At 45.7% G+C, this 18,759-nt stretch overlaps 1 protein-coding gene across 1 annotated transcript in view; it reads left to right on the top strand.

The window, feature by feature from the left end:
* The window catches only part of ARFGEF1 (ADP ribosylation factor guanine nucleotide exchange factor 1), a 160,469-nt gene extending 142,173 nt beyond the window's left edge, over positions 1 to 18,296 (top strand). The window contains exons 31-39 of the mRNA XM_044292760.1: positions 8,761 to 8,896; positions 10,965 to 11,103; positions 11,551 to 11,614; positions 13,280 to 13,412; positions 13,727 to 13,866; positions 15,343 to 15,511; positions 15,951 to 16,089; positions 16,207 to 16,324; positions 17,094 to 18,296. Coding sequence (XP_044148695.1) covers positions 8,761 to 8,896; positions 10,965 to 11,103; positions 11,551 to 11,614; positions 13,280 to 13,412; positions 13,727 to 13,866; positions 15,343 to 15,511; positions 15,951 to 16,089; positions 16,207 to 16,324; positions 17,094 to 17,327 — 1,272 coding nt within the window. The 3' untranslated portion in view covers positions 17,328 to 18,296. The remainder of the gene's footprint in view (positions 1 to 8,760; positions 8,897 to 10,964; positions 11,104 to 11,550; positions 11,615 to 13,279; positions 13,413 to 13,726; positions 13,867 to 15,342; positions 15,512 to 15,950; positions 16,090 to 16,206; positions 16,325 to 17,093) is intronic.
* The last annotated feature ends 463 nt before the right edge of the window (positions 18,297 to 18,759 follow it).

Here is an 18,759-nt window from a genome sequence, read left to right as displayed (position 1 = left end):
ACAAATGAGCGCTATGCCTCAACAGCCCCCGGCCGACCGTCGGAACATTCCGGTCGGCCGGGCGCCGCAAAATGTTGTTTCCCTCCTGGGCGACACTTCGCGGCCGCGATCCCACTCTATCCGGGTCCCCAGCTCTTCCGGCCCGCGGGGTGGGCACCCGCGGCCGGTATGTGCCGCTCCGTAGGCCCGGCCGGTACTTTAAATACTGTGCAGCCCCGGTCAGCCGGGCGCCGCTAAAAATTAAGACCCCGGCTTCACGGCCTGCTAGGCCGCAAAATTCGGGCCTCTGTTGGAGGGGGCTGGAACTTCTCCGGGCGCGAATCTTCCCGCCTGGAGGTTCCCCCGCCCCCAGAGGATCGCAGTGCCGCCCCCAGGCCGGATCCCTGTTAACCCCTTGGGTACAGGCCGGCTTCCGATGGGCCTGTGTGGCTTTCTGCCTCAGTGAGGCTGTGTTATAATAAAAAAATAAAAAATAAAGAAGAAATAAATTAAATTATTTATTAATATGACTTGTGGGCTGCGCAGGACACTGCAGCCTCATCTCAGAGTGCTGCCTGTATACATGCCCCCCTTCCATAGGTGGCATGGTGTCGCGCTCCCCGGCTGCGGCGCTACCAGGGTCATTTCCCCTTCTAGGCGTTTTTTTTTTTTTTTTTTTTTTTTTTTTTTTGCCCTCTCCGCGCTACGGCGCTGGTCAGTGCATGCAGCCTTTTCTGTAGGGTGCCTGCCATGTGCAGGACCCCCCTCCTGGGCGGGATACTGCACTCTCCTTAACTGCGGGTTGGCCTTGTGCATGATCGCCCTTTCATTGGCGGCCTACTGCAGTTTCTCCGGATACGGTGCTGGCCATGTGCACGACCGTCTTCCATAGGTGGAACACGGTAATTCGTTGCCGGCCATGTGCGTGACCCCTTCCATAGGCGGAACGCTACACTCTCACTGGATTCGTTGCCGATCATGTGCATGACCCCCTTCTTAGGCGGAATATTGCACTCTCACCGGATACGGTGCTGGCCATGTGCACGACCCCCTTCCTTAGGCGGAACGCCGCACTGTCTCTGGATTCGCTGCCTGCCATAGGCATGACTCCCTTCTGTGGACGGCATTCGGCACTCTCACTGGATTCACTGCCAGCCATGTGCATGACCACCTTCCATAGGCGGTATGATGCACTCTCATTGGATTCACTGCCGGCCTTGGGCATGCCTCCTTCCCTGGTGGCGGCATACATACACTCCCTCGGTCGGTGGTTGTTCTCTCGCCGGTACGTTGTTGGCCAGGTGCATGAACCCTATGCATGGCGGGGTGCTTGCACTCTCTCTGGATCCGCTGCCGGCCATATGCATGACCCCTCTTCCGTGGGCGGTGTACGCACTCTCACTGGATTCGCTGCCGGCCATGGGCATGCCTCCTTTAGGTGACATACGCACATTTTCACCGGCTGCTCGCACTCTCCCTGAATGCGATGCTGGCCATGTGCATGGCCCCCCCCCCCCCCCCCCCCACCCTTCGTGTTCTGGGCGGCATACTACACTCTCACCGGATACATTGCTGGCCTTGAGCATGGCCTTCTAACATGGGTGGAACGCTTGTGTTCCCATTGGATGCGGTGCTGGCCTTGTGCGTGACCACCCCTCATTCCATGGGCGGAATTTTGCACGCTCACGGGATTCAAGGCTGTCCTTGTATGTGCTGTGCTGGACTTGCTCATGTTCCCCCTTCATTGGTGGAGTAGTTGCACTCTCACGAAATTTCGGTGTTGGGTGAATTGTTGCACACTCACTTAATGCTAGGATAGCCCTGTGCATGACCCCCCTCACTAGGTGGACCTCCTGCGTTCCTGCTGGATACTGTGTGGCCATGTGCATGGTGCCCTTCTGGGCGAAGTAGGGTATGCCCTACTTCTCTGACGTAGTTACGACCTTGGGCATCACCCCCTTTTTGGGGCGGGCCCTTGCACTCTTGCTGACTGCAGTTTGCCAGGTACATGTCCCCCCCTTTCGGGGAGGTCAGTTTGCGTTCTATCGCATACCTTACTAGTCTTGTGCATAACTCCTTTTCAGTTGCACTTCCGTAGATACTGTGGGACTCTGTGGCTGGCCTTCTTCGCTGAGTGATATTTTTGCAGTGAGCGGACGTTCTTGTGCGTTGTTTGGGCCGTGTATGCCTTCTCGTCCCGTAGGTGGGTTAGCCTTCTCACTGCTTACGGGGCTACTCGTACGTATGCCTCCTTTCCCCCTGCGACATACTTTTTCTCTTGGGAGACGGTGTTTGCAGCAAGCCTTGCACTGTTCTCTAAGGAGATCATTCTGTCCACCTGTGTGAGCCTAAGGTGTTGTCCGATAAGCAACAGATGAATACCTTATATTTAAGTAGACGGGCTCTGCTGCTCGCTACTGCACCGAGCTGGGTGGTACTCACTCATTTCGTTGGCCCTTCCGCCCGGGGAGTGTTCGTGGTTCCTAGATACGTACCCATTCGTCCTCCCGCGGCATTGTTTCCCTGCGCTAGTGGTCACATGGTCGAGAGTGCTGTCTGCAGCGCCCTTCGCATTTTATGTTGGCTCTGGCAGGACTACGGTCCCCTCGCCTAGTACCTTTTCCTCCTCTTCGGGTGCAGTGTGGTATGATTCCTTCCGGTTGGCGCCCTCGGTGCTTCAGTCTGATCTGCTACCAGGTTCGGGCTGCTCTTCTTGGGAAGGTCACCCAACTTCTCTTGGGTGCTCGCCTACCCAGGTCCGGAGGACCTCCGCCTTGAGTTCTTCAGGGTATTCAAGGCGGTGGACCGGGCGTCTCAGTGTAGCGGTGTGCTGCTTTGAGCTGTTCTATGGCTTCTCTGTTGCCCACTCCTATGCCGGCCTCTGTCTCGACCGCCTTTTCTCGCCGGTTCTGTTTGGCTCCCACTCGGTACAGATCACTCCGATGTGGCTTCTGTTCCGGCCGCGCTTCAGAGGCTGTTCCTTCACTGCCCTTCCCTCGGGGGAGAGCGTGGTTGTTCATGTGGATGGTACTGGTGTTCCCTTTGAGTCCCCCTTGTCCACACTGGTTGTACTAGCTGTGTACCTAGTTACCGGGTCTACGGCGTTCTGTCCTCCCGCTGGGTGCAGATTGCGTTTTTGTTTTTTTGTTTTCAATTCTAGGCAATGTTTCTGCTATGGACTTACCTTCTCGGTAGCTTGGGAGGACTGCCATTTGCCAAAATTGTCTTTAGATCTCCCACACCGGGACTGTAGTCCGTCTTCCTGTGGTGACTGCATCGGCTTGGGTTTTAGCCTGTCTTGTCCTGGCATCTGGCGGTTGCTGGACGGACCCTTCGGTTCCTGTCCGTTTGTCCTTCTGCTCCCCCACTCAGGGTGGATCCGGGATAACTTTGCTCGGGGGCCGGCTGGACCAGTTCTACCGACCGTTCTACCCGTGTTACTGGTCTGCGCCTGATCATTGGGTTTTCACCCTCTTGCCCAGGCGACTCTAGTGGGCTCGCTAGTGTTCGCTCCTGGCCGTGTTTCGTCCAGGATCTGTTGGAGGACTTAGGTTTTTACCTGGGGTTCTGTGGAAAGCTGGGCGTTCCCCCACTCTTCCTTTCTCTCTCCATGGTTCTGTTTTTCTCCAGTCCGGCCTGGAACTGGGACTGGGACTCTGTCGCTTGAAGTATCAGGTGTCAGCGCTGCCCTTCTTCTTTCAGCGTTCCCCGGCCCTCTGGGCCTGTCTGGACCTTCTTCCGTGGAGCGGCTCTTGGGTTCCTTTGTGCTGCCCTCCGGTACCGCCCTGGGAACTACATACTGGGCTCTTGGCGCTCCAATCTTTCACTTGGAGCCGTTACAGTGGTTCTCTCTACTCCTTCTGTCCTGTACGGTTGTGTTTCTGTAGCCATCGTGTCTCTGGCGGGTGCCTGAGTGGCGGCCCTTCTTGTTCCGAGCCTTCTGTCTTTCCCCAGGACAGGGCTGTTCTCCATTCCGTCTCTTCCTTCCTTCTGAAGGTGGTGTTTTGTCTTTCATTTCGTCGAGGCAGTCGTCCTCCCCTTCCCACCCCCGGGAACGGACACTTCACCGGTTTGGACGTTGTTTGGATCTTGCAGTTTTTTACTTGGAGATCTCCGACTCTTGTCTACGTTCGGCCTCTTGTGTTCCAGGAGGTCCGCGCGAAGGGTTGACGGCATCCAGGGTGGCTTTCCTCCACTTTCTCAGAGTGGCTATTGCTGTGGTTGCCGCACCAAGGGCAGGGTTCTGCTTTTGGTGTCACCGTTCATTTCACCAGAGCTGTCGGTTCCTCCTGGGTCAGAGGCATTAGGCTTCGGCCATGCATTTGTGCAAGGCGGTCACTTCTTCCTTGCACACCTTACCAGGTTCTACAGGGTGCGTACTCGGGCTTCAGCGTCTGCCGCCTGGTCTGCAGGCGGCGGTTTCTTGATGCCTTCGGGTGCTTCGCCTTGGTGCTGTGGTCCCTCCCCTCTTGGACTGCTATTGAACGTCCCAAGGTCTTCTGTGTCCCCCAAGGAAACTGGGCGAGAAAACGAGATTTTTGTATAACTTACCAGTAAAATCTCTTTCTCGCTCTTTCCTTGGGGGACACAGCACCCACCCATTCTTTGTTCTTCTCTGCACGGTTTCCGGGTTTGTTTTACCCGTTGGGTAGTTGGCTTGTTGGTTCCACTTTTGGACTTTGCCTTGTTTTCACTACTTGGACATGCAACTGACAGTCTCTCTCTCCAGGCTGAGGGTATAGCTGTGGAGGAGGGGCTTAACAGTTCTTACTTAGTGTCACGCCTCCTAGGGAGATGAGCTATACCCAAGGTCTTCTGTGTCCCCCAAGGAAAGAGCGAGAAAGAGATTTTACTGGTAAGTTATACAAAAATCTCGTTTTTTAAAGGGGTTGGTCAGTGTATATTACTAGCTGCACATGTGCTGTTACCAGCACATACATGCAGCGAATAATAAGCATTGTTTAACTATTGGCACTGACAGTCCGATAGTTTATTATGCATAATGTTTATGTGCAGGTCCCTTAATCTGCGTGTCGGCAGTGCGCTGGGAACATGGCTGCTGAGGGAGGATTCGGTCCCATCAGCAGCCTTCATTTATTTACATCGATGGCTGACTGGGGAAACTAGCACATGCGCAGTCCGTCCCCAGTGAAAATGAATAGGGGCCGTTGCCGGACGGATACTGTCAGCAGCCATGTTCCCAGCGCAGCGTGAGAATGCAGGTCAAGGGACCTGCACGTAAACATGAATTATTCATATAAAACTATCGGACATCAGCGCCAAGAGTTTAATAATGCCTATTATTAGCTGCATTCATGAACAGTTACCAGTATATGTGCAACTAGTAATATAAGTAATATACAACCCCATTAACAGCATGTACTGTATATGTCAGATATGATTTATTCTTTATGATCAATAAATTGAATATGGCGTAATGGTGGGACAACTCCTTTAGTGTTCTGATGGGTTCATCATACTATATGGCGTAATGGTGGGACAACTCCTTTAGTGTTCTGCTCGGTTCATCATACTAATGAAAGATAAATTGAGGTACTTTTTAACGTGTGATTAAGGCCTCATGCACACGGCCGTTCAGTGCATTGGGGACCGCAATTTGCAGTCCCCAATGCACGGGCAACATCCGTGCGGCGGCCGAGACGGATCGAGACCCATTTAACTTGAATGGGTCTGTGATCCGTCCGCACCTTAAAAAATAGAACATGTTCTATGTTTTTGCGGTGCGGAGGCACGGAGAGAAACACCATGGAAGCACTCCTTAGTGCTTCCGTGGGGTTCGGTGCCTCCATTCCGCACGGCAGCTCCGGATTGCGGACCCATTCAAGTGAAAGGGTCCGCATCTGTGATGCGGGGAGCACACGGCTGTCGCCCGCATATTGTGTACCCGCTGTTTGTGGGCCGCAATACGGCCACAGCCGGGAAACTGCCATGTGCATGAGGCCTAATGGTGAGACTCAGGCTTCAGCATGTTTCAACTGATCAATGGAACATTAACTCTTTATTCCTCTTGGAAGTTAATAAATTGACAACTAGGTGCACCTGGTCAATAAAGCATGTGCCTGCATCGTCCAATCAGTGCTGGTGGTGGCAGACTGTGTAGGGACACTTGCCTTTGACAAGTGGAACGGTAACACCCAGTTGTGTGTATTAATGCATTTCCAATTGGAATAACAGAAGAGCCTCCAGGCAACATCCTCCATAGAGGTACAACAGATGTTGGGAGTTTAAAGATGGCATTGGTGAGCCAGCGAAAAATGGAAGTTAAAAAAGCAAGGGTTAATCAAATCTTAAGGGTTAAATAATCCCAAAGATAAGAGAAACTGGAGGCGCCAATGGAATGGAGGTATTCGTGGTGATTTTAAAGAGAAATATGGTGAAAAAATGGAAATTCAGGATATGTGGGAAGGCAGCTATTGGCAACATAGATGTCAGACTACGTGTAGGGACAATAGATAAGGTCTATAGTCGGATATGGTCCGGATAGAGTAGTGTGGGTTCTTATAGTTGTCAACCCATAGCGATACAAGTGCAGAAGTTACAAAGGAATAATTAAATCAAATATAATATAAAATTAAGGTTAATAACTCGCTTCACTGGGGGTGGCCCGTAGGATAAAGCTCAAGACACCTGCGGAGCCAAAATACCCCCCCAGCCAGAATTGCCTGTAGAATGGTAGATATTGATGGCAGCACAATCCTTGGTGGCTTCAGATCAATTTCTTTATTTAGAGAGTCTGCCCGGGCCATGCTGCTGGCTCTACAGTGTTGCGTGAGTGTAATTAGAAGCAAGGGGGACTTAGAAGCATGGGGGGAACTGAGAGTACCAAACTAAGGGTACTTTCACACCTGTGTTGTTTGATTCCGGCAGGCAGTTCTGTTGCCTTAACTGCCTGCCTGATCAGGAAAACTATATGCAAATGTCATTTTTTCTGACTGATCAGGCATTTTTCAGACTTATCAGGATCCTGATCAGTCTGAAATATGCCTGATCAGTCCGAAAAATGCATTGCAATACCGGATCAGTTTTTCCGGTGTCATCCGGCAAAACGAATCCGGTATTTATTTTTTTCGCATTTTTAAATGTCTGCGCATTCGCTTTGTGGCAATTTGAATGCCGGATCCGACACGAATACATTCCTATGGAAAAAAATGCCGGATCCGGCATTCAGGCAAGTGTTCTGTTTTTTTGGCAGGAGATAAAACCGCAGCATGCTACAGTATTATCTCCGTGCTGAACAGTCAAAAAAACTGAACGGGAACTGAAGACATCCTAATGTATCCTGAACGGATTGCTCTCCATTCAGACTGCATGAGGATATAACTGATCAGTTATTTTCCGGTATAGAGCCCCTGTGACGGAACTCTATGCCGGAAAATAAAAACGCTAGTGTGAAAGTACCCTTAGTCTCCTTCACTATCTGCAACATTGTATCTATCTCCGCTGCTGAATACTTCTATAATATAGCGGCTGTTTATCCTGTTGTCTACAATGTGCTACAGCAGGCAATTGGAAACATTGTAGTCCACAGCCACCTATTCTATACAGCATTACAGGCGGTTTAGCGGATGATAGCTTTTTTCCTGGTTACTTAAATGAGGGGACAGTTTGCCTCTGGTAACTGCAGGAATTAACATATATTTGATGTTTTTGGGCCTACACTATTACCCTTCCCTATGAGTTTTACTCTTAGTATTTAACAAAGATTTGATGTTTTAGTTCACAAACGTTCCTAGAAGCAGTGATTGGTAGCTATGGGAAACTTACCATTAATATAAGGTTGACAACTATTATAACCCATACTACTCTATCTGGACCATATTCACCGACTATCCTATCACCTGGATCTGATCGGTTATACATCATTATACTAAATAGGGTTTGGCGCTTTCCTCCTTGGGGGTAAAAACAAAAACTCAAATGGCAAAACCGATGGGCACAGTTTATGAAACCATTCTGTAACGTCTCCGTTCACTCCTTATCTATTGCTGAGCCAGCGGGTGACGGCTGTCTTACACAGCTGACACCTATGGCCAGTGTCTGTGATCAGACACATAAAAATAAGCAATTAATAAGTTTGAAAATGGCAGAACTGATAACATTTATCCTGCACGGTGAACACCACAATGATGAAAAATCAAAATGTTTGAATCACTTTTTTTTCCGTAGAATAAAAGGTGATCAAAATGTTGTATGTACCCCAAAATGGTACCAATAAAAAAAAATACAGCTTACTCCAAAAAAACAAGCCCTCACACGGCTCTGTAGATGAAGACATAAAATAAAAAGTTAGTGGTGTCAGAATATGACGGCACAAAGAATTTCTTTCAAAGATTTTTATTTTTTAAAACATAGTAAAGCCTAAGAAAACCGACATAAATTTGTCATTGCTGTAATCGTACTGACCCACAGAATAAAGGTAAAAGGGTGGTTTTAGCGCACATTGAAAACTGTAAAACAGTGGTGGGATTATGTGTTCCTGTATACAACTTGTGGCACAAAAATTGGCCCTTTTTACGGCTATGTGTTAAGAAAAATTTAAAGTTTGACTCATGGAAGACAAGAAGATAAAAATGAAATTCTGAAAAGTATTTACAGCACCAGGGGGTTAACGCCCTAATTAGTACAGAACAGGTCCCAGCAGAGAAAATACAATCTGTAGCTTTGTGACTTCCTTTGCTGTCCTTGATCCAAGCCTGGCTAATTCAGGTTAATGAAACATCGGATGGATCTGATGGAGATGTTGTCATTTTATGTTCTCAGAAAGCCGAATGGATGACTACAACGTGCAATCACGCCCTCTATGCAATATGTGACGTCTTCACCCAGTACTTTGAAGTGCTCAGTGATGTCTTGCTGGATGATATATTTTCTCAGCTCTACTGGTGTGTCCAGCAAGGTAAGTTCTCTCACCATTTGTGGACTGGAGATTTCTGAAACTGCGTCAGCAGTACTATTATATACAAATATATACACGTTACATATTCTTCCTGCGGTTCAAGTAAAAATGTGTTTCCTCCTATCAGGGTATATGTTGATTTGTAAATGAGCCTTCCTGCTGGGAAGGGAGGGGGGATAAAAAAATTTCCAGTCGATCATTATATTGGGATCTGATGAACTGGAATTAAGTTGCCCAGACACGTTCAGGTTTTGGTCAGATTTTGTTCATGTTTTTTCATGCACTTTTCAAAGCCAACACCATGTGTGTATCATAAATGGAGAGAAAGTATAAGTATATCCCAAGGTTTTTTTATTTATTTATTTTTTACCCACTTCTGATACTAGCATCGAAAACTGCGTAAAAAAAAACCTGAACAAAACCTGAATGTGTATGGGCAGCTTTAGAGTTTCTTCAGAGTATAAATCTGTCCCATTAAAACAATACATCCCCTATTTGAATGAAGGAGAAGTGTTTGATCGGCAGGGGTCCGCTTGCTGGGGCTCCCGTCGATCACAAGAACAGGGGCCCTTGTCCCCCTTTCTGAATGGAGCAGAGGACACCGTGCCAGATATAGCACAGCACTTGTAGTCCTCCCTCTCCAGCTAACCCTAAGGCCCCTTGCAGAGGAGCGTTCGTCCCGCAGCGAGTCTGCATCGCAGCTCCCGGCTTGACCTCCCAGCACTGACGGGATTCACATAGAATTTTATTGATTTATGATGCTGTGTAACCCTTACAGTTCTGGAATGTATTGGATAGCACTGACAGCATTATGCCAGTGTTATCCACTACATTCCAGAACTGTAAGGGTTACATAGCATCATAAATCAATATAATGCTATGTGACCCCCGGCAGCGATGGGAGTTCAGGCCGGGTGCTGCGATGCGGACTCGCTACGGGAGGAACGCTCGTCTGCAAGGGGCCTTAGAGTTGTGTTGAGCCACAGACACGCATGCATGTGTGCAGTTCCATTCAATTGGGGGAACACTGCCCCAGTTCTATTGATCGTCGGGGGTCCCAGCATTCAGACTTTTACTAATCAGACCCTTATCACCTATCCGTAAGTTGTTAAAATGGGATAACCCCTTTAAGGTTAATATTTATTTTATGTACTGATATAGCGCTGACATATTGCGCAGTGCTTTACAGCCATTAGCATCACGCTGTCCCCAATGGGGCTCGCAATCTCAGTTATCTATCAGGGGAAGATCATACAAAATCCGTGCAGATGTCGTCCTTGGTCGGATTCGAATCTAGGACACCAGTGCTAACCACTGTGCTGCCCGTGGTACATTCCTACCAGTAAATACACTTGGGTATGATTTCTGGCACGAATCCTGAGCATGCACTTCTCCGAGATTCTGATGACAGCCTTTGTCCTGTTCTGAATTCTGGTGTTGGACTGTTGCAATGTCATGAAGACCATACAGTATAAAATCATCAGCCACACAAATATCTACGTCTTGAGGGCACATTCACACGTGCAGAACGTACAAAGCCAAAAACCAGGAGTGGATTCTAAAAGAAAAGTCGGATCTGTTCTTTATATTTTCTCAGTTTTTACGATCCACTCCTGATTTTGGCTTCAAAAACTGCATAAAATAACACAAATAAAACCTGATCAAATCCTGCACATGTGAACAGACCCTATCTAGCTTGAATAGTGGCAAATATGTCTAGACGTTGATGTTGATGATTTCTATTAACCTGTCATCCATACATCTGATGCTGAAGCGTCTTACCCCGTGTATCAGTCATAAACCTCGATACGACTGCTCATTTCTCAGGCAGAGAAAATAAATCGCATCTTCCCCAGTTTTTAGTAGAACATTTGCTTCTCTTAATAGATCAGGATGCTGACTATTGTATGTGATGCATATGAAACTGCAGTGCATGTTAGTTCCGCATGTGTACATATAGCAAAATGATAATTGTCTGGCTGAGGATGTACGTTCCAGATGTGTAATGGTTCCACACATTCTCTGTTTTCTCAGCAATATATAGTAATGGCATTATTTTCTTTGGCAGACAATGAGCAGCTCGCTCGCTCTGGAACTAATTGCCTAGAAAATGTTGTTATTCTGAATGGAGAAAAATTCAACCTGGATATCTGGGACAAAACCGGCAACTGTATGCTGGATATCTTCAAGACCACGATTCCACACACGTGAGTGCTTTTACCTCTGTGTCTGAAGGGAACAGCCAGAAAAGGTTGATGCCTTCACTTCTATTGTATGTACAGTCATAAATAAATGTAACACTCTGTTCCCCTTTTATCCTTCTGTCAACGGTATTTTCGGACATATACCTCTGACGGAAAGCTGTGGCTTATAGGTATAAGAGTTCAAATGTATATTGTTTTTACTCTATGCGTATGTACAGGAAGGTACAGCAGACTATGCTTTTCTGTACAGTCAGACAGGTATACAGACACTTACCAACCCAGCTGGTGCCGAAAGGATACTCTTTTAGCATCTCTCGGGTAAATGGCGACCTACAAATATATTTGCTTCATATACCCAATGTAATTGTAGTATAAAACGTGGGCAGATGCTAGCCGTATGGCGTGTGAGTCGGTGCTCTGGTCTGACTTTTCCTTTCTCCTCTTGCACAGGTTGTTAACATGGAAACCGGCGGCGGGAGAGATTGATTTAAGCGCACAGTCTGAAAAGCAGCTGGTAAGGTTCTCTTTCCTTCAGAATAGGCTTTTTTCCATTTCAGACTTTTTATCAGCGTGCATTCTATCCAGCAATGCTATTGAGACCACAATTTTCTGGTCAAAATAAGCCATGTTTAGGACATGATTGGATTTTTTTGACAGGCCCGTGAAACCTAATCCTGATCATACGCATAAGGCTACTTTCACACGGTCAGTATTTGTGAGCCAAAATCAAGAGTGGAACCTACAGAGAAGACGTATAATGGAAATATATGTGCCTCTTCTGTGATTTGGACCTATTCCTGGTTTTGACAAATACTGACTGAATACTGACCGTGTGAAAGTGGCCTAAGGCTCCATTCACACGTCCACAAATGGGTCCACATCTGTTCTGCAATTTTGCGGAATCGGGTGCGGACCCATTCATTTTCTGATGCGGACAGCACACGGTGTGCTGTCTGCATCCGCATTTTCGGAGCACGGCCCCGATCTTCGGGTCCACAGCTCTGCAAATGATAGAACATGTCCGAATAGGCATTTCTATAGGGGTGCCGGGCGGGTGTTTTGCGTATCCACAATTTGCGGGTCCGCAACACACCACGAACGTGTGAATGGAGCCTTAGATAGTTGTCAGCAGAAGACCATGTCCATGTTTAGTCATTTAGGGAAGGGGAGACCAGTCACTCCCTATTACTTCTGAACTGGCAGAACAAAGGATTGCATGTGTTAAAATTCATCCTGATGCTCTTTTTGCCCCCTGCATTTCATTCAAGCCTTCCCTTTAAATGGCGTGATAGCCAGCCTCAGGTAGAGAAAAAGAGGGCACAACGTAGGGTGTGTACGTCCAGGAAGAGTTGCAACTCATGCAAAATCCAGAGGCTCACCTTTAGGCCTCATTCACAATTCACGGACGTGTGCTGTCCTTGTTGTCCATGTATAGCGCACGTACCCATTGAGTTTTGATGGGGCCGTTGTGTTCTATCGGTGTTTCACAGACCATTTATAGGAGATGCCCTGGAGATGAATTTTTTGCTGTGCAGTGTCCATGGAATACAGATGACACATGGATATCTTCACTGATGAAACACAGATGGATTTTCCATGAACATCAAACGGACACGAAAATGTGAACGAGGCCTCCGTGGTTGTACAATTATAGGCACAACATTATGGTTGGTGTCAAACCCTTGGTACACCGATTCTGGTGCTGCCAGTGTCTGAAAGCCCTCCTTGGCAAGTGCCCACCTCACAGGGAAAATGTCCTGGATAGCGTGGAATGGTGTGGAATCAGTTTCTGAGGGTTTAGCAGGACTGGTTCTTTAATAAAACAACGCGTTCCAAGGCAGGTTACACGAGACAATAAATGTCACAAGGAACGCCCACCGGGTGTGTTTCACATGAGGCAGTATCCGGCAGGAAACGAATATTACAATTTGCAGTATAACATATAAAACACTTAGGAAATATACCTGAAGGTTGTAAACTATAGTTACTTTTCTGTGGCTATATCTTTTTGAAGATAGTCCTACGTAGATATTTCCAGGTTTATGCTTGAAGAGCCTATTGGGAAGGCCTTTGCATAGTTTTTTTATGTGTGACATACTGTATTTATAAGGTAATGCGTATTTAGTGTTAAATTTTTTTTTAAAACCTTCTGCTAAGTGAAAATTGTGTGTCTTGTCAGGATTCTGTCTCTCAGAAGTCTGTCGATATACACGACTCCATCCAGCCCCGGACAGCCGATGGCAGACGGAGTACCCAGCCTGGAATAACAAACGCAGCCAACGAGGACTCATACTTGATAAGATCTGGAGCAAGTAAGTGGTATTGAGGGCAGGAGTGAATTGTTTGTGACGGCACAGAAGCACACTAATTGAAGGAAGCTGCATTAATCCTCCTGCTTGAGCGTTATTACTTTTATGTCTGCCCCTCTCAGACAGCTAATGTCATTGGTTCAGCCTCTGATTACTATGTACTTTAATGTCCACAGGGCCTAGTGGGTTGTCATTAATTAACTCGTGAAGGTAGAAGATAACAAGCGTCTTTGAACTTGAAAAGGGTTTTTACTGCTTCCAGGAGATGAATAATTTTCCTTTCCTTTTCTGATTTTCTTCTCTTTTTATTTTTTAAGAACTTCCAGAACAGAAGCTTTTTTCAGCTTTGTTAATCAAATGCGTGGTGCAACTTGAACTCATTCAGACCATCGACAATATTGTGTTCTTCCCAGCAACCAGTAAGAAAGAGGATGCAGAGAACCTTGCTGCTGCTCAGGTACGTGTTCTCCTAATGGCTGAAATATGTAACGTTGGTGACGATCCTTAGACCCTGCAATGTTCCTTAGGCCTCATTTTCATGGTCACATTGTGCCATATTTATTATGCCTGGACTGTCTACCGTTATGTTGAACTGAGCTTATGCTGAAAGTTTAATTCGAATAGAACCGAGGTGGATATGGGTCCTAATCTGGACAGTTGCCTGTATATCCTGGTACAATTCGCCCATCTGAATGAAGCCATAAGGTACCCATACACCTTCATTTTCTGTTGGTTGAACCTTCATTAAGCAGTCTGCTATCTCTCCCGAAATCCTCCAGACACGTACACACTTAGTTCAGCACAGCATGTACGTGTTTATCGTGGGGGGGAGAAGAAAGTTGCTACCAGACACCTCTGACAACTACTTACCTCTCATGAGAACAAAAGGTCAGGTATTAACATTCAGTGCATCCAATCTTTCTCTCCCTCAACATCATCTGTCAGAGTAGTGTAGGGAGCGCCCATATACATTAGATTGTTGGGTCTCCCTGCCAAAAATGGCGGGTTTTGTCTGACCGTAAACAAACGTGTATGGGGTCCACCTATCAAACTTCAATGAGGAGACTGTTTTATGTATAAAAATGTATAATGTATGAAATACATGCTTTATTAATACACAATTCATAAAAAAACAGCTATAAGGATGTATGCAGTAAAGAAATTGTATAAGCCAACGGAGCCGACGAAGGGAAGAAATAGTAGAAAATGCATAAATCCAATAATCTCACAATATTTCTAAGATGTGCTCTAGTACATAAAACACCCACATAGGAGGTATCAACCTAAATCAACAACCAGACGTAAGGATCTATGCAGTAGGATGATATAATACAGTCCAAAAGGACCCCCACAATTCTCTTATTTTAGACTATTTAGAGGGGCTGCTAGAATTTAGCGGTCCGGATGGCATGCCATTTGGTATTACACTGAATAAGTAGCTTGAATGATTGATACTGGATATGAAATTGCATATGAATACCATGTTCCATGGCTTCAATCTTCCATATATGATGGCCTGCCACTTCTTTCAACAGCTACTGCTGTCACATATAGTATCTTTTTAGTGCAAAGACAACAGCTATTCGCCTGCTACTCAGCTTGAAAGGACTATACAGGAAAAACATGGCTACTTTTTCTAAATACAGCGCCTCTGTTGTCCACAGCTTGGCCTCATTCACTTGTAGAGACCTGAGCTGCAGTACCAGACACAGCCCAAGGACAGACATGGCACTGCTTCTGGAATAAACCAGGATATCTGTGCCCCTATGGACAGTTTTAGGTTCTCTTAAAAAAAGACAGGTTCTGAGGGGACAACATTGGTTATGTCTGATCCTACAGAAGTGATAGGCCTCCACTGAATAGGGGCGATATTGTGATCCATGGCTGGAGAAGGACATCTGCAGCTATAAGATTAACTTTGTGTCATCCACAGAGGGACGCTGTAAATTTTGATGTCCAGATTGACACTCAGGATCAAGGCATGTATCGCTTCCTCACATCTCAGCAACTCTTCAAGCTCCTGGATTGTCTCCTCGAATCTCACAGATTTGCAAAGGCTTTTAACTCCAATAATGAGCAAAGGACTTCTCTGTGGAAGGCAGGTCAGTATCACGGAGGTCTGTCCTATCAAGAGATTAATTGCATGTTGCACTTTGTGCCCCTGTGAGTTTCCTTTGCAGAAGTATTAATACTCTTCAGCAGAGCTGTTATCTAGCTATTCTAACACGTCTATAAATGGGGAACTCGCTGAGATATTTTACTAATACATTAGCACCCACTGAATGGTTAACGGGTCATAGTACACCGGTCTGCTGATGCTGAACATCTATGATGGCTTTGTCCATTGAGTCCTCTCAGCTGGTCAGTTCCAAGAGGATGTCTTGAAGCACGCCCATGGCATGAATGCTTGGACAAGCCATTGTTAGATGTGATGGGTAAAGCGTTCTGGCTTTTACAGGAGAAAGCATCATTGGTTTCATTGAAGGTCTTTGTTTGCACACGATAAATAACTTACATTTTTCTCTATATCTATCTTACAAGGTTTCAAGGGCAAATCAAAGCCAAACCTCCTGAAGCAAGAGACGAGCAGCCTCGCCTGTGGCTTGCGGATCCTATTCCGTATGTACATGGATGAGAGCCGCAAGAGTGCTTGGGATGAGGTTCAGCAACGATTACTCAAGTAAGTGGATATACATATGTATAGTGGATATACTGTATATCTTATTGTTTTGAACATCTTTTCTGCAATTGTATGGCATGACTGACAGCGCACTACAATGTACCTTTCTTTTTACAGTGTTTGCAGTGAAGCTTTGAGTTATTTTTTAACCCTCACATCTGAAAGTCACCGAGAAGCCTGGACTAATCTTTTGCTACTGTTCCTAACTAAGGTTTTGAAGATCAGTGATGAACGGGTATGTTTTTGTTCCCTACCCTCCCACTATATACGCTACTCTTAGGCCAGATACACACGAACCAGTTCACAGCGTGCGTCAGTGAGATGTTCCGTTCTGACCTCCGCTCCTCTGACAGGATCGCACAGCATTATATTGATTTATAATGCTGTGTGACCCTAAGAGTCTTGGAACCTGTTATAGAATACAAGAGATTCCAGCACTCTCAGGGTTACGCAGCATTATAAATCATTGTAATTAGGCTTGAGCAAATCGAGCTTCAGATCATAGAAGACCTGTTTCTGTACAGGTTTTAAATGTATTGCAAAATTAGTTTCTGACAAAGTTGCATGAGACTTCGGTGAAGCAATTCAGTATTCATTTATGTATCTTTACTTGGAATCCAAAGTCGGGTTTGATACGCCTGGTATTGGTATTTTCAAATGTTTTTAAAGATGCAGAAGTAATTACTGGATTCATTCACTGAAGTCTCTCCAGACTACGGCTGAAACAAATTTTGCCTCCTCAGAGGCAATACATTTTAATGCTGTGCAGAGACAGGTCTCCGTACAGCATTAAAACTAAGTGTTTGAACGAATCGACTTCAGATCTATGATCCGAAGCTCGATTCGCTCAACACTAATTATAATGCTGTACGATCCTGTCAGAGGAGCGGAGGTCAGAACGGTACCTCTCACTGACACGCTGCAAGTTCCTCGCACCTGAGCATCTGCCCTGATCTAACAGGATGAACTCATTAGATGAATAATTGACTCTCTCCTTCTTGCAGTTTAAAGCCCATGCCTCCTGCTATTATCCCCTGCTGTGTGAAACCATCCAGTTTGACTTGATCCCAGAACTGCGTGCTATCCTCAGAAGATTTTTCCATCGCATTGGGCTTGTTTTTAAGATTTCTCTACCCCCAGATCTGGACCAGGACAGATCAGGACAAAGTGCGGAGACTACTGATTTTAAGTCCACAGATGAGGAGATCCAGAGGCCTGCCTCTAAAGATAACCTTTGAATCTGAATGGTTTTCTATTGCGGTTTTCATGGTACAGCTGCTTACGAGGATGCGGTCACTTCATTACACTCCAGACTGTCTTGTGGTGAACACCGTCTCTGTACAGTTTTTTTTTTTTCCTCCAGCAGCAAAGCTGGATTATCTCTTTCCAGACCCCTTATTGCTGTACAATACAGCAGGTCCAGGGATGTACAACTTGTATACCATATATAAAATTAACTTGAGGACTCCATGGCCTACAAGTTGTTCTTTAGCTGCGTAAGTGATTAAATGGCAAAATTCTGTTTTCCTCACTGTCACTTTCACGTGGAAGGATTAACCCTTTTACAGACGTGAAAGTTAAAGGAATCTGACGTTGCTATTTTATGTTGCACTCTGTTTTTCGATGAACTTTCAACCATTTATGGGGTAAAATGTACAGATGTGCAGGTCTGTAATATAAACCATAAAACACTATATGCCGATCTTCCTGCAATATTTGATTTTTCTCACAGATTTTTTGCAGATCCCGTTAGTTTATCATTTAAGGAATGCACTAGGTTTTTTTGAGATTTAAAAAAAAAATATGAATATTTTTTTAGTTTTCTGTAATACTCTCTTTTAGCCCTGGCGTTACTGCTGCTGACTTTTCAAAGCAGAAGCTGACAATGTCGCATTTGAATTTACCTGTAAGATAATAATAGGGCTTTGAAAAAAATGAAGAGCAATTCCTCCAGTGACCTGGAACTTGAATCACTGTAGCAAGTCTAGGTAGCGTCTGCTGTTATAATTATGTTCCTCTGTTTGATGTAGATTTTGCTCTGTACAGAAATTTATGTTAAATATATGAAAGTAACAAATTTGGCTTGGTTTGGCCTGTGGGAAAATTCTGTTTTTTTTTGTTTTTGTTTTCTTCGGGAACTATATCACTACTGTGAATTGTGCTTCAATGGTAACAAAACAAGAAACAGATTAAAGTGTCGAGCATTCCTTATTGCAGTGGATGTAGAATTATTCAGCAAAATGTATATGGTACAGACCTGTAAAGTTTTCTATGTAAAATTCTGTACAACTTTCTGTACTATATTGGTTCTCATCTGGCATAATCTAATCAGGTTATAGGTCAATAAAGTTTTTGAATTCTTTCATCATTGCAAAACCAAGCTGGACTCTTGGTACATGTTTTATGTATCATCAGGGGCAGTGAACATCAGCTAGTGCAAGGACCAGCAACCCTCGGCACGCCAGCTGCTCTGAAACTACAACTCCCAGCATGCAAACATGATTGGCAGTTCTTCTTACTCCAATAGAAATGAGTGAAGCATTCTTGGAGTTGTAGTTTCAGAACACCTGGAGTGCCTGAGGTTGCTGATCCCTGAGCTAGTGTAACCATCATAACCTAAAGATTTACTTGTGCCCAATGCACTCGACCGTGTCCGTTTTACTAAGACAT

This window comes from Bufo gargarizans, chromosome 5, assembly GCF_014858855.1.
Source record: "Bufo gargarizans isolate SCDJY-AF-19 chromosome 5, ASM1485885v1, whole genome shotgun sequence".
Classification (NCBI taxonomy): domain Eukaryota; kingdom Metazoa; phylum Chordata; class Amphibia; order Anura; family Bufonidae; genus Bufo; species Bufo gargarizans.
This window is presented reverse-complemented; position numbering and strand designations above follow the sequence as displayed.